Source organism: Chelonoidis abingdonii, chromosome 7 (genome assembly GCF_003597395.2).
Source record: "Chelonoidis abingdonii isolate Lonesome George chromosome 7, CheloAbing_2.0, whole genome shotgun sequence".
Classification (NCBI taxonomy): domain Eukaryota; kingdom Metazoa; phylum Chordata; order Testudines; family Testudinidae; genus Chelonoidis; species Chelonoidis abingdonii.
The window spans coordinates 60,194,688-60,210,942 of record NC_133775.1 but is presented as its reverse complement, the minus strand read 5'-3'; the positions used below and the strand labels follow the sequence as shown (position 1 = coordinate 60,210,942).

The following is a 16,255-nucleotide window of genomic DNA, read 5'->3' as shown; positions in this document are numbered from 1 at the left end:
CCATGCTCAGTGCATCATGAGCCTTCCAAAGACACCCCACGTGACAAACTTTGCATTGGATACCACACAATCATTTTATAAAGATGAACATGGGGATGTAGGGTGTCCCCTGAGATATAGAGTGTCAAAGGTGGCTTTGGGAAAACCCTTGTTTCAATAGTCATATGAATCCAAGTGATCCATGCAGAGTCAGAGAAAGGTGAATTTCCCAAATCAGACCCATGCATAGAAGCCGAGTTTCCATCATGCCAGGACAGAGCAAGTCCCATTATTTATTTTAGAGCCAAGAGTCTGAATCTCCAAACTTAGGGATGAAAACACTCTATTAGATTGTCTAGTTCACTTCTTGCAAGTGCACAGTTGCTCCTTGCACTACAGGTCAGGCAGATTCCTGCTGGCTGTAAATGGCACTCCCATAACCTGTAACATTCACCTGAATGGGACATAAGAATGGCCATACTGGGTCAGACCAATGGTCCATCTAGCCTGGTATCCTGTCTTCTGACAGTGGCCAGTGCCAGGTGCTTCAGAGGGAATGAACAGAACAGGCAGTCATCAAGTGATCCATCCCATGTTGTCCACTCCCAGCTTCTGGCAAAGAGAGGGTAGTGATACCATCGCTGCCCATACTGGCTAATAGCCATTGATGGACCTATCCTCCATGAACATATCTAGTTCTTTTTTCAATCCTTTTATAGCTGTGGCCTTCAAAACATCTCCTGACAAAGGTCCCACAGGTTGACTGTGCATTGCGTGAAGTAGTACTTCCTTTTGTTTGTTTTAAACCTGCTGCCTATTAATTTCATTGGGTGACTCCTAGATCTTGTGTTAGGTGGAGGAGTAAATAACATTCCTATATACCTTCTCCACACCAGTCAATATTTCATAGACTTCTATCATATCCTCCCCCTCCCCCCGCCATTAGTCATCTCTTTTCCAAGCTGAAAAGTCTTTTTTCATCTCTACTCATAAGGAAGCTATGACCTTCTCTGTACCTTTTCCAGTTCCAATATATCTTTTTTTAAGATGGGGCATCCAGACCTGCACGCAGTATTCAAGATGTGGGCATACCAGAGATTTATATAGAGGCAATATGATATTTTCTGTCTTGTTATTTATTCCTTTCCTAATGGGGTTCCTAACATTCCGTTCATTTTTTGACTGCTGCTGCACATTGAGCAGATGTTTTCAGAAAACTATCCACAATGACTCCAAGATCTCTCTCTTTAAGAGCTAATTTAGACCCCATCATTTTGTACATATAATTGGAATTATGTTTTCCAGTGTCCATTACTTTGCGTTTATCAACACTGAATTTTGTCTGCCATTTTGTAGCCCTGTCACTCAGCTTTGAGAAATCCCTTTGTAACTCTTCGTGGTCTTTGAACTTAACTATTTTGAGTAGTTTTGTATCATTTGCAAATTTTGCCACCTCACTATTTACCCCTTTTTCAAGACCATTTATGAACATGTCGAACAGCACTGGTCCCAGTACAGACCCCTGAGGGACACCACTATTTACCTCTCTCAATTCTGAAAACTGGCCATTTATTCCTATCCTTTGTTTCCTGTCTTTTCATCAGTTATTGATCCATGAGAGACCTTCTCTCTTATCCAGTGACTCCTGACTTTGCTTAAGAGCCTTTGGTGAGGCACCTTGTCAAAGGCTTTGTGAAAGTCTAAGTTCACTATATCCACTGGATCCTCCTTGTCCATGTGTTTGTTGACCCCCTCCAAGAATTCTAACAGATTGGTGAGGCGTGAGTTCCCTTTATAAAAACCATATTGACTCTTCCCCAACATATCGTATTCATCTGTGTGTCTGATAATTCTGTTCTTTATTGCAGTTTCAACCAATTTGCCTGGTACTGAAATTAGGCTGATTGGCCTGTAATCCCTGGGATTGCCTCTGGAGCCTTTTTTAAGAACTGGTTTCACATTAGCTATCCTCCAGTCATCTGGTACAAAGCTGATTTATATGACAGGTTACATACCACAGTTGTTAATTCTGCAATTTCATATTTGAGCTCCTTCAGGACTCCTATGAGAATACCATCTGGTTCTGGTGACTTACTACTGTTTAATTATCAATTTGTTCCAAAACATCCTCTAATGACACCTCAATCTGGGACAGTTCCCCAGATCTGTCACCTTAAAGGAATGGCTCAGGTTTGGGAATCTCCCTCCGCAAAAAATTGATTTAGTTTTTCCGCAGTGGCCTTATCATCCTTGAGTGCTCCTTTAGCACCTCAATCGTCCAGTGGCCCCAACTGATTGTCTGGTAGGCTTCCTGCTTCTGATGTACTTGACATTTTTTTTTGCTGTTAGTTTGAGAGTCTTTGGCTAGTTGCTCTTCAAATTCTTTTTTGGTTTTCCTAATTATACACTTGACTTGCCAGAGTTTATGCTCCTTTCTACTTTCCTCAATAGGATTTAACTTCCAATTTTTAAAGGATGCCTTTTTGTTTCTAACTGTTTCTTTTACTTCGTTGTTTAGCCACAGTGGCACTTTTTTGGTTCTCTTACTAGGTTTTTTTAATTTGGACAAAATTCCTTCCTACTGCACCTTTGAAAACATCAAGGCAAATCAAAGAAATCCCATGTATTTTGACCTTAACCACCAGCAGCCACAGCAATCAGTAGAAAACATCAGCATGGACGTGTTTTCCAAAAAGTAAGATTTGATCCACAGAATACCAAGTGATCAGTACTGTATGAGGAGTGACTGCTAAAAGCAAATGCCATGCAGAACTGGAATAAAGCTACCAGAGCTCTGGGAGCATGTGGAGAATCTTGCACAATGTCACAGCTGGGTTTGCTCCCACGGTATTATACTGTTCACTGTGTGAAACAGAATGTCTGACGGAGGCAGTTAATGAGAGCAAAAGAAAAATAGACATGTAGGTGTCCAATTCCCATTGACTTGCAGTGGCGGGTGGGTGCTGAAGTACCCTTTGCACCACTGGAAATCTTGCCCCACATGGCATGCATACACATGTGCAGGGAGACCCTGTACTTACACAAAGCACAGTGGTGTGTGCAATTACCCTTTCCGCTTCCGTGGTGTGTGCCCGGAATTTCCTGTTCGCACAGATTCACATTGTATTTCACAGTTTGAAAGCACCTGCCTTGCAAAATTTAACCTAGATTCTCTGTCTCCATGTCAAGCTTCTCTGACCAAGCTGACTAGCTTCGCCAAGGAAGAACTAGTCCGCTACACATGCCTCCCTCAACTGTCTGATTCCTGATGACTCCTACACAGAGACCAATTCACAATTGGGTATAGAAATAAAAGAAAGCTTAGGTTCTGGGGTGGGAGTAGGGGGACACTGGAGAGGAGGAAACTCCAGACTCAAGACCCAGGTAGAAGACTGCTGATGTGGAAGAGACAAAGATTAAAGACATATATGAGGTAAGAGTAGAATCAGGCAGGAAGGCTTGGTGGCATGAATGCATTAGCCTTTCATCTCTCTGGTGCTTGGCTTTTTATCGCCCCTAATGACCTCATCCAATCCCTACTGAAGACACCAGGAGTCTTTACATTGACTTCAGTGGCTGCGGGATCAGGGCTAAACAACAAACAAAATGAGTTGGCGTCTTAGGTTGAGCAGTTTGTCCATATCACAACACCAGCACATGACTGGCTGTAGGAGTCTACGTTGCAGGGATAGAGAACAGCCGGTATAAAGATGGGAACACACTCCTTTGGTGCAGGCACACCTGGCCTGGAAAAGGGCTCCCTTACCTTGACTCCACACAGCTGGGATCTGCCAATATGCTCTCTGGAAGGATGTGTGTGTGTTCTTGATCACTGGCTAGGCCTCTTACCTTTGCTTATGTCTTCGTACTCCAGCCAGAGCTGCCGCTGGACTTGCTTATTGGGATACCAGATGGAGCAGGATTCCTCAAAGCCATAGACTGCCTCCTGGATGTAGTGGTTGCCAAACTGGTCTAGCAAGGCCACGAAATCACCTCGGGAAGTGGCTCCATCGAGAGAGTGGAGGGCATTGCTGAAAGCTGCAGAGGAATGGACACAGCAAGCAACGAGAAGTAGAAGGCCCGGGTGAATACGAATACTCCCTCTTACGGCCCTGCATGGCCGAGTACGGGCTATTGACTATCCAGCCTTTAGTTTTCAAGAAGAATAGGATCAAAACCTCACTCAACCCAAAGGCTCTTCTACCACCGTCCTCCCCATCCCGGTTTGCAGCCCAGCAGTACTTACACTGGGAGATGGTCAGCTGGTTGAGCCGGACGTGGTACATGACGGAGCGCACCTTCCAGTGCTGCAGCAACGGGTATCCAGACACCTCACTGAAATTCACCATCCCTGAGGGAGACGGGAGAGACACCCCCTCAGCACTGGGGAGCGGTGAAGTGCCCAGTGGGCAGTCTGCCCCACACCGGGAATGTGGTTCAGGGAGGGGAAGGTGTGCGAGACCATCCCCAGTGCACACAGAGGGGAAATGGGGGTACTGTGTCGAAGGCCAGGTCTACACTACGCGCGGAAATCAATTTTAGATACGCAATTTCAGCTACGAGAATAGCGTAGCTGAAATCGAATATCTAAAATCGATTTACTCACCCGTCTTCACCACGCGGGATCGATGTCCGCGGCTCGCCATGTCGATTCCGGAACTCCGTTGGTTTTGGTGGAGTTCCGGAATCGATATAAGCGCGCTCAGGGATCGATATATCCCGTCTAGATTAGACGCGATATATCGATCCCCGAGCAATCGATTTTAACGCGTCGATACGGCGCGTAGTCTAGACGTGGCCTTAGGGAGGGAGGCTGGGATGTCCAGAAGAGTTCCGCATGGGCCAAACTCTGCTTTCGCTGAAGTCAGTGGGGCTTTTACCACTGCCGTCAATGCGAGCAGAATTAGACCAACACTGAGGCCTTCTGAAAACCCCACTTAAATACTAAACCTCCTCATCCCAGGCTCTTAGCTCGCACTTCAGCCACCAATCTCGAAGTGCTTTCCAAAGGCAGGCCAATCCATTCTCTTCACTTTACAGGTGGGGAAGCTGAGCCATAGGGAGGGGACAGGACTTGCCAAAGGCCACCTACAAGGCAGTAGCAGAGTCCCAATCCAGTGCTCTATCCTCTAGGCCTAACTGCTTCCCTTAGCACAAGCCAAGCAATACATTTCCCTTATGAGCAGGTTACGCCATATTTGTATCCTCTCAGGTTGATTGCACCTTCCTCTGAAGCATCTGGTGCTAGCTGCTGTTGGAGGTGAGATACTGGGCTGAACAGATCACAGGTCTGATGTGGTGCGGCTGTTGCTATGATCTCTTGCATTTTAAAACGGAGTGGCTCACATCCCTGCATTCAGATCGGCGCCTGCTCTTTGAAAGCTCTGAGATGCTGTGACAAGTAGTGACAAATAAATGTGTGTAATGGTCTCAGCCTCCAGTACAGACTGCTTAGCTGACTGCAACAAAGGGACAAGGCAGATTTTCTTCTGACGGCTTTGATACACGCTAAAGTCCCCAGCTGCAAACGAACTCTCATTTTTCTTACAGGGTATAACAAGCAAGGCAGTGGCTGGGAGTTCAGATCCCAGGGTTTGGCCCAGAGTTTGGAAAGTGGTTTGGAATCCTTTTGGATGGAAGATACTTGATTAGTATTTATGTTACAGTAGGACCAAGTGCCCCCAACTGAGATCAGAGCCTCACTGATTAGGTGTTCCATGAATATATTGTAAGAGACATTACCTGCCCTGAGGAGTTCACAGGGAAAGGACTATGGTCTCTATTTTACAGATCTGGAGCAGAGGCAGAGGGAGACTGAATGAAGTGATAGCATCAGGAATTGAAGCCAGCTCTCACAACTCCCCATCTTAACCGTAAGACACCGTCCCTGTTTTCTCGTCACCTGTAAGTGTTGTAACTGCAAGTCATTATCATTATAAGTGTTTCCTGTGACGGGGTACTCACTTCCTGGGTTTCGCAAACCCGGCTTGACGCTAATGCCCTAGGTAGCGTCTGGCTTCTGCTGCCTGATCTGCTGTAAAGGGACAGTTCTGCCCAATTAAATCTTGCCTTTGGTGACAGAATGAGCTGGGACTGCAGTGGAGGAAACAACTGGGTGGAGTAAGAATCTAATTATGCTAAAAGATGGTTTGAGGGTTAGTGACTCTTCAGCAATTAAAAATACAAGTTTAAAGGAATGTGGTTGAGTTTGTTTCCTTGCTCCATCTCCGGCTCGGCTTCTGAAGATAACAAGGCCTTTTGTGGGTTTTTCCTGGAAGGCCGGTCCCAAAGGCATGTCCCGGTGTGTTCATTACTCCGCTAATTAGACTCTTTTAATGAGCCATCTCTAAATGCAGCATGCTGGGCATTGCCGTATGCGCTGCCTTTAATGCACCTCGCGGCGTGATTGCTGCCGTGTTCCATGCCAGGAGGAATGGACATGGATGATAAGAAAACCAGTGGGACCCCTTAGGCTGGCAAGTACTGGATGCGGGGAAAAAGAGGAGTGAGGCACTGGCGGTGGGGGTGAGGGGGCGGGGAACTCTTCTCTCGACTTGCTGAAGTGCTGAACCTCAGAGGCTACTAGGAAAGGCAATGGCATTTGGGGGTGCTCAGCACCTCTGAAAATCAAGCCTCACGCCTCTGCTAGATTAATTTCTCCACACAGAGGATAAATATCACCTGCACATTACCCACCTGTTTCCTCTACATTACCCTGTGACCCCTCCACATCCAAACAGGTGCATAGCGGGCAGGGAAAGATCACGGCAACCCTTTTACATGAGAGGTGAGTTTATAAAACGTTCAGTTCTTATGTATTATTAATGGAGGTGGCTGCACTTCTCAATTGAGAAGGCAAGCCGTAAAACACAGGAAAGAAAAACGGCTGGGCTTTTTAACTCCTGGCTCCGCTGGCAACATCAAAACTCACTCGGGGTGTCCTGACTGTGTTTCATAACGTCCAGTGCTAGGAATGGGGCAGCAGAAATGGAATCAATTAAGCAGGAAACATGGCTGCGGGATGATCAGCGCCCCAGCCAGAGACAGCAGGGAACAACAGGATCATGGGGCTAAGAAAAGGGGTGCCATTTACGCCATGAAAATTATAATTTCCTGGGGACAACAGAGTCAACTACCGTGGCTAGCCTTAAAAAAAAAAAAAGAAAAAGAAAAAAGAAAAAAGGGAGCTGGAGAATGTTAGCACCAACAGTAACATCTGCAATTACGCGTGTGATTCAATGAGGGTCACTGACTCTAGCTGTCCAAGGTGAGTATCTGTCTGAGTGGACCAAGAAGGAACTTTTTTCCCTAATGGTGAAAATCTCCAGCTTTCAGATGGTGCTGCCAAGCACAGCCCCTGCTGCTGGGATGCAGACTCTTTGGTACCGCCAAGAGACTCCATTTTCGAGCTGTATGCTCGGGAACACTCATCCGCCAGTGAAACAATTTCATTCCTGCTACCTGCCTCTACAGTTTCATTTAACAGGGGCCAGTAAACAAATGTCAAAACATGAACACACTCTTCATATAAACTCTCACCCATTTCAATCAAGTTAAAAGATGTTCTGCCTTTCAACCAGCTCTTTCTGATCTGCAGCTGGGCTGGGCTTCTCAAAGGAAATGCGGGCACCCAAACGAGGCAGCTAACTTCCTTAGGTGCCCTGGAAAACTCCAGCCATAGCTCTTACCTCCCAGACGTACAGTAAGATTCCTAACTCTGGATTTCAACCCACCAATTCCTTCCAAATTCCTTGGAGTGCTCCCGGTCGGACTCATGCATGTTCCTTCAGAGCGTGGGTAACATGTTCAATGGTGCCCCATCCAAAACTGCAGAAGAGCTAATTACCAGGGTGAGTGGTGACAGGGAACAAATGCACAATTACCTCTGGATTTGAGGTGCTTCTGCTGGGATAAGTTTGGTGGCCTCCGGCTAGCACCTAATGGATGTCTGCACCCACTCAAACAAATATATTAAAACCATATGACCACGCGACATAAAGCAGGGTTGACTCATAAGACAGCACAAACTGGGATAACGTGGGGTATGGAAGGTCAGAACTGAGGGAAGGCAGCACAGCTGGGGAGGGAGTCCAGAACTGGAAAAACAAAAGGTTCTTTTGGCCAAGGTTTAGGTGGCGTGGCAGGGCTGTGAATGAAGTTCAGGGCTGGAATAGCAGGTACTGCAGTGGGGCAGAAGCAGGGCCGGCTCCAGCATTTTTGCCGCCCCAAGCGGCAAAAAAAAAAAAAAAAAAAAAAAAGCCGCGATCCGGCACTTCGGCAGCAGGTCTACTGCTGCCGCTTCGTTCTTCGGCGGCAGGTCCTTCCCTCCGAGAGGGACCGAGGGACCCACCACCAAGTTGCTGCTGAAAAGCTGAACGTGCCGCCCCTTTCCGTTGCCTGCCGCAAGCACCTTCTTGCTGCGCTGGTGCCTGGAGCCAGCTCTGGGCAGGAGTGAGAAAGCGCCCACCGGCAGAGCAGTGGCTATGGATTTCTTATAAACGTCGTGCTTCCTGAACACCCTTTCTTGGCATGTTGCATTTTCTGGTAGTTTCGAAACAGTGATAGTCAACTTTAAACATATGGGTCACATGGCAGTAGGCAGCACTTCATCTGACCATCACTTCTGGTAACTAACGTCATAAATCCAGGGCTGCCAATTTTACACACAAGACTGATCATTAGTTAAGCACCATGTGCCTGGGGCAAGAGATTCTGCTCCAAAAAGACAGGCCTCCACCCTTCCAACTAAAGAAGAATTGCCCTTGGCTATCAGGGCTTATTCTTTACAGGCTGAGGCCAGTAGCGGGCGATATAATCACCCGACATTCTGTGGGTCCAACCAGCATGGGGGACTGATGACAGATGGACCAGTCAATCCATTACACTACCCAAAAAGGATACACTATGTCCTACCTACCACCCACTTGGTTAGCAACCTTGCTCCGTTTATTGCTTATGAAATATGAGATAATAGCACCGAGAGGGTGGTGAACAGGCAAACCAAGGAACAAACTATCTCATGTTAAGGGTTCTTCCAAGGCTCTAAACAGCTGTATTGTGCAAGGAGCGTAAAGCTGCATTTTCCAAGCGCTAATAAATGGCAAGAGACACATTCCTGGGCCTTGAAATTCCTCTTACGTCAGTGCTCGGTGTTACTAACAACTTGAATGTGTGGCTCTCCTCTTAAAAGTGGTTATGAAAAACTCGCCCTTCTTACTCAGCACCTCTGTCCCCCCGTGTGTATTCGGAATGATGCTGGGATCTGCTGACTTCAGTGAAAAATACAAGGTTTTACTGCTTTTTACCACTGTCAGCTGTGAAGAGCCAGCCCAGTTCTGGAGAATGAACTGGATTATTTTCCAGCTTGTGCCTCATCAACAGACTTGTTAACTAAATTCCAATTAAAAAACTGCTTGTGTAATGGCATGGCCTTGGCTACACGTATGTAACCATCCCGGAGCCAACAGGGCTGAAAAAGGAAGCGCAGTTTGAGGTCAGTGGTGTAAATGAGGGCAGCACTTGACCTGTGGGGTCTTTATTACTGTGTGGATATACAGATTAGGCAGAACGAGGCTTGACTCAGTGTTGGAGATCTATGGGACTCCCTTTGGGGAAATGGACTAGAACTCAAAAGACCTGGGTTCTAGTCCTGGTTTGGCCACCGAGCTCTTGGGCAGCCTGAGGAAAGTCATTTTACCTCTTTGTGCCACAGCTTCCTGAGTGTCTATTTACACTGTAAGCTCTTTGGGGCAATTTGCTTGTTGGGGGCCCTGATCCTGACTGAGACAGTAGGTGACACTTCAGTATGGACAATGGCTAACGAGTACCTCCTAGCACTCAGGGAGCTATCCTGCGATGCCAGGCAGCTGCATGGGGCCTTTGGCTAGTCAGCCAGTGATCATGTGGTGATCTCCCAGAAGGTAGCTGAGGGAAAGGGCATGTGCCAAGGGCGCCCACAGGTTCAGAAGGAGCAGCCAGGGCATCTGAGGTCTCCCAGGCTTGGGCCTTGTCTGACTTTTGATGGGCCGGCAAGGCCTTTCTTTGCTGAAGCCAGGCAGTGAAAGGGTCCCTCCCTTTGCCCTGTTTTCCAGGCACTAAGAACTCTCTCCAGCCTTCTACAAACAGAGCCTGGGAGAAGAGAAACCAAAGCGTGGCTGGAATCACTCACCAGTCAGAAAGCCTGGGTCGGGCGTGGGCTCAGAGATCTGCTCCTGGCACTGGTTCTCCAGCGGGACAGTGGCCACCACCAGGCCATCTGGAAGCTGCTGTTCCAAGCCCCGGGCGAAGTTGTTCTGCCTGCGAATTCCAGAGAGTTAACACTTGTGTGCGTGTCTGTAATTAAAGTGGCCGGATCAGCAGCCCTGGAGAACAAGGTCTAGCAATACAGGCACAGGTTTTAAGGCCGGGGGGGCCGTTTGTGCTCATCTAGCCTGCTCTCCCACACAGCATTTCAGTGATCCCCACATCAAACCCCTAACTTCTGGCATGGTTAGAGCTTCTCTCTTACCAAGATACACAATCTTGATTAAAGACCTGAAGTGACAGAAATCCACCACCTCCAGTAGTTAAAAACATGCACCTTATCCACCTTGAATTTATCTAGCTTCAGGTTCCACCCACTGGCTCTCATTATGCCTTTGTCTGCTGCATTAAAGGACCCTCTGCTATCAGAAAGCCCACGAGCCCTGAGTTAGCTCTTTTTCCTGTATCCCCCATTTCCTTGGGGAAAACCCTTTCCTGTACAGAAACAAGAGGCTATGGACCTGGGACTGTTACAGACTGTGACTTCCTAGGGGCATGACAGGTTCCAGACAAGCACAGTGATAGCGCCTGCCTGATGAAAGGCGAGGACACGGTATTCACCTGAAGGTCCCTTTCAGCACTTGTCCAGCTGCAACCTCCCTGGAGTGGTTGTTGTACCCGTAGAATATTTCCCCAAACAGAGTCTGATTCATGGGCAGCTCCCGGCTCTCCCTGCAGTCACCTCCCTTTGGACAGGACTCTGAGATCAGCTGACACGACCGCCCATCCGCTCCAAGTTTGTAATCCTCAATGCACCTGCCATGGGGGGAAACAAAGCACAAGCCATTACACTTAGGGACTGAGCCAAGACATCCAGTGGTGGAGGAGGGGAGGGACCTCAATGCAAGGAAAGAAGGCCTCTCTCTACAGCCAACTGGAACAACCTCAGTGGAGCATAGGAGCCATTGAGTTATAACCACTAGTGGTGGACAGCTCCCAGAACAGATATAGTCGCCTGATCATCTTCAAGGCGTGAATGGAAGACTGTTCGCTCCAGTGCCTTGTTCGGTCCGGTTTTAAATGGCTCAGGTGATAGCACTTCCACTATTCTCATTGACAGACCATTCCATGACCCGATAGCTCAGACTGTCAGGAAAATATTCCTAGTATCCAGCCTGTGCTCCATTTCCTCCCAAGCACTGGGCAGATCTGTCTCCCTAGCAAACACAGAGCCATTCCGTTTGCTTACCAAGAGGTTACAGCACAGACAATCCCAAGGGGAAATACTGTTCTGATGTCATAGCTGGTGGCGTACACTAAAACTCGCACCTGGCTGCCCTTCTGACAAAGGAATATCCAGTGCCCTGTGGACGGCGGAGGGGGTGGGGGGCAATTTCGCTAATGTACATGACCAATCGGGAAGGAGGAGGCAGGGCGCTCTGGTGCATCTCCACAAGGCAGGATCTCTTCCTCGTGTTGTGCAGCTGTGTAAGAGGTAAGACCCGCCCCCGCCCAACTTGCATGTGCATGCACACACATATACGCGTGCACACACATACACGTGTACACACAAATGCAATTGGGCAACACTAGAAAAGCTAGGTGCTGCATTGCATGGCTATCCCTGTCCCAGCTCAAGACACCACACAGTACGTTCCTTTCCTCCCTGGGTGCTAATATGGACATGTAAGGTTCCCCCATATCCCTGCCCAACTGTCTCCTAGATGAGGATGGAATGGGCCAGGTCACTCACCCGCAGAACATGAGGATATTGTACAGAGAGGGATCTTCCAGCAGAGGCACCATCTGCTGGAGACACAGCTGCTCGCAGCCACCATTGAACCCATCTGAACAGTCCACCCCAATGTGGCGGTCATAGCAGCCGGTGCCATCCTTCATAGGGCTGAGACCTGCAGGGCACTGGCATGACAGAATGACAGAGATTAACCAGGTTCTGAATACAGGGACCAAAACGAGCTTTTGCTCAGTTGTTAGCATATAGTCAGGTAACGGCATCTGAAATCAGCGCCTGATATTCTCACTGCCACTGGCTGTATTGCTCGAAGGCAGCATTAAGCTTACAATAACAAACCTGTTTGCAGCTCCCATCTGTGCAGCACTTGCTGCCAATTTTCATCAAAAGACTCAGTTGGACGCCACACATTTGGACTGGAACAGTAGGGAGGGGGCAGCAGGTCAGGACTGAGCTGCATTGGCAGAGCTGTGTAGAGCTCTAGGATTAGAATAGCAGGGGGACTGCAGGCCAGGCCCGAGCTGCATTGGCAGAGCTGTGTAAAGCTCTAGGATTAGAATAGCAGGGGGACTGCAGGCCAGGCCCGAGCTGCATTGGCAGAGCTGTGTAGAGCTCTAGGATTAGAATAGCAGGGGGGCTGCAGGCCAGGCCCGAGCTGCATTGGCAGAGCTGTGTAGTGGCAGGACCAGGATTAGAAGGCTGGGTCAAGGCTGAGGTGCATTGACAGGGTCACATAGGGGCCCAGGACTGGAATAGTGGGGGTAGGGGGCTGCAGGCTCCATTGGCAGAGCCGTGTAAAGCTCTAGGATTAGAATAGCAGGGAAGCTGCAGACTGGGACTGAGGTGCATTGGCCAAGCTATGTAGCAGCCTAGCACCGGGGATGCTGCAGGACAGGACTCAAGGGAAGAGCAGCTCCATGTGGGGTAAGAATGCAGGGAGTGGCGAGGGGCACTGCCTATCACACGTGAGGTGCACAAAACGAACAGGACGAATTGTGGGCTGAGCCGTCCCAGGGGTTTGCAGTCTGTGCACTGCAGCGCTTGGGCTAATGTGACTTCGAGTAGGAGAAAGGGCTTCACCCAATGGAGAGCGCACTTGAAAGTTCTCCCCAAGCATGGAAGCCCCTTAAAGCCTCCTTGAAGCAAAGAACAAAGTGCTAGAGGCCTCCCCAGCAGCACTCCCCTACACTTTTCTCCCCTCCCCCTCGCCGGGATTCTGCCAGCAAGGCACAGCAGCCACAGAGTGATGAGCTCACAGCAGGCTACCACTTCTACATGTTTTTCCCTTCCTCTGACCCTGACTGAAGATCACACAACAGGATGCATATTGTTCGCTGACACTCATTCTGCAATCTCGAAAACAAATGGCACCCTGCAGGCTTGCTAGACTTCCCTCCTGGCCCAATCCCTCTATCCCACATCCACCTCCCCTCTGCACCAGCTGGAGTGCTGAGACATGAGGGCACTTCAGGCAGTTTTATGAAGCCATGTCTGGCTGTGCGAACCCAGCTGTTCTGGATGACGGCCAACAGACAAATGGCACAACTGGGGATCCTGCCCAGCACCCATCCGCCCTGCTCTCCGGCTCTGCAGCTGTTCAGCCAGATATGCTCTCAAGTGGTGTGGGGAACTGGATGCGCCTGATTGATTTGACTCCTTGGTGACCAGCAAGGCCTGACAGAACCAGCTTAGAGAGGTAAGAGTTTTTACTGGTTTTAATTCACTATGGTCAGGTTTTGAATCGACTCGTTCTGAAGCTTGTCCAATACAATGAAGACGTTTGTTCCTATTTCACACGGTGCAACATTCTGAAAGCCCACTTGGTTACAAGCACCTCTTGCCCCATAGAAACTATTTCCTCTCACCAGAAATTCAGTATCACGAGGCTCTCTACAGTTCCCTGAGAGGATCACCAGAATGTGGGGCAGAGGGTAACAGTCGCCTGTGTGGCCACTAGATGACCGCACCATGTCTCTTCCCAGAGCAAAGTGCACTTGTCTTCTGCGCAGTCTCTACCCTGCTCACTAGCATGTGTCCTGCGTCTTCAGGGTAAAGGATTAAAGCTGAGAATCAGGAGACTCCTTCACTCAAGGGATGAGGCAAACGAATGTGTCCACAGTGTCTCCTGCTTCTCTCTCACACCCAGAAAGTCACCACAAATTTGGGCCCTGGTTATCCTGGAAGTTGCATCCCCACCTCTCCTGCGATGAGCAGCCACTAGAGGTTGCTACCTGGCCTGGTTTCTCTGGAGAGGCTGGGTTCTAGGACATTAACATCCTGGCTTGTAGGAAAGTCTGTTGAAATGCATCGTTCCTCTGCAGCAGCTGACACTGGCCACTCTGAGAGACACGGCACTGGGCTAGATGGCTCCTGGCCCAATTTAGCATGGCAATATGCTGCAGTATAATGTGTGGCACTCATGCAGAGATGTCATGATGCAGAAAGCACAGGCTTATGATGTTACTATGATAGGACAAGGCCTGATGGGTGGCAACCATGCAGAGCAACCTGACTTCAAAAGCTAGATATGTCCATCTTGGCTTCACAATGACTGAGGCATGAGAGGTCTGGTACTTGCAAGGTGTAAAGGCAAAGGGTCTGATTCTGCCCTCTCACTTAGATGGAGTTGCAATTTATGCCACAATTGTCCCACTAATTTCATTGGGTCTGTTTGCAGAATACAGTGTTCCTCACCGGATGTGTGGTAGAATCAGACCCCAAAGAGAGGCAATGTTGTAGAGTGCGGGAAGCTGCTTTGTACAGGTAGCCCTACCTTTGCACCCCCCGCCCCCAGTCACATACTGTATAAGCTCAACCCCCTACAGCCCCAAAGTTCCCCTTTATGTGTCACTCCTTCCTGGTTCCTTTCAGCCATCTCCAGCCTGTGCTGCTGTGCAGGGTGGTTCAAGAGCTGTAACTCTAAGCAGTGAGCAAAGGGGAATGTCAGTAGAATAGCAATGAAGATGGAGCAGGTGGTTGAAGAGGTTCCCAAGGGAAGCGGTGGAAGCACCCACTGCTTGAGTTGTTTAACAAGTGGCCGGCGAGCCATAGGCAACATGCTCCCTGTGAGGTCAATGGAAGCTGCAGGAGCTCAGCACCTCTGAGAATTAAGCCTCAGGGGACCTCCCATCTCTGGGATGTTCCCATGCCTCTGCTTGCTGTTTTCTTTGTCTGTTGCTCTTTGCTTTGCTAGCTCTGGCAGCCGCTCGCTCACTCTCTGCCCTGCAGGCATTATGCTGCTGCTACCAGAAGTTTACACGGTCTTGGGGTGAGGAGCGTTCCACCTACAAAGCCCATTAGCACATCCGTCTCTGGCAGAGAGCATCTCCCGGAGCACTGCAGGTGTGGCACGACTGGAGAAGAGCATGAATGATGAGACGTGCTCAGCAGCTTCACAGCTGGCCTCCTGAATGGGCGGATGGCTCGTCGGGAGCACACGTACAGAGGTATGAGGGAGATGGACGTTGCTGCTGCAACTCAGACAGAAAAATATGCCCCCTCCCCCCAAGGTATGAAAGCACCATATCCAGGCAGTGGGACTCGTGTAAACACAAGGGCAATAAGAACACTGGTGTGCCATGGAGAAAGGGAGGAGATGTGCAGGGTACATGGTAGGAACCCCTAGCCATTTACCCACCCCACTCCCGTCTAGAATTGGCAGCTGGCTACACACCAAGGGCTACACAGTGCAAACACAGAGATCCTGAAAGGACCAACCTTGAGCTCCATGTACCACCAGCAGATGGAGCAGTTGGTTTCCAACCACGCATACACTGAAGGAAGGTCTCACGACAGCCACCCAGTCAAAGGGACCTTTTCCTTGTGCTATGGCCAGAGATGTCCCATGCCTGTTGACAATGGTGGGGAGGGGCAAAGTAAGGGCAGCTAGCTTCAGCAGTGTTACTGAGCATGCTCAGTACAGCCAAGCGGCAAATGAGGCAGTGTCTGGCTATGGCAGACACTGCAAGGTTTCGCTGCACACTGCCTCTCATTGCTCCAATAGGCCTCATGTAGGGAACAATTTAAAATGTCTCTGTACCAGTACAGCCCATCTCCTTCCATGTGGGAGTCAAGGGCCGCAATGCTTGACCTGCAGGCTCCCATGAATGATCACTGGGATGCCTAGCTCCACTGGGGATGGCCACCCACCAATCTCAGTCACAAGCCCCCCAGGGCTCTCTCCTTCTCCTCCCATGTGAAACACTCTCACCTCAAGCAGTGGTTCCCCCTGCACTTCCTCCGCTAGAGCCACACAGTGGGAAGGGGATAAATGGGTGGCAC

The 16,255-nt window shown here is 49.3% G+C and overlaps 1 protein-coding gene across 3 annotated transcripts in view; it reads right to left on the bottom strand.

Moving 5' to 3' along the window:
• ASTN1 (astrotactin 1) overlaps positions 1-16,255 on the bottom strand; it is a 192,362-nt gene that overhangs the window by 38,654 nt on the left and 137,453 nt on the right. For all 3 annotated transcript variants that reach the window (XM_032804803.2, XM_032804804.2, XM_075067914.1), the window contains exons 12-16: positions 11,975-12,141; positions 10,843-11,037; positions 10,148-10,275; positions 4,226-4,330; positions 3,829-4,017 (exon numbers count right to left, since the gene is read on the bottom strand). In XM_032804803.2, coding sequence (XP_032660694.1) covers positions 3,829-4,017; positions 4,226-4,330; positions 10,148-10,275; positions 10,843-11,037; positions 11,975-12,141 — 784 coding nt within the window. The remainder of the gene's footprint in view (positions 1-3,828; positions 4,018-4,225; positions 4,331-10,147; positions 10,276-10,842; positions 11,038-11,974; positions 12,142-16,255) is intronic.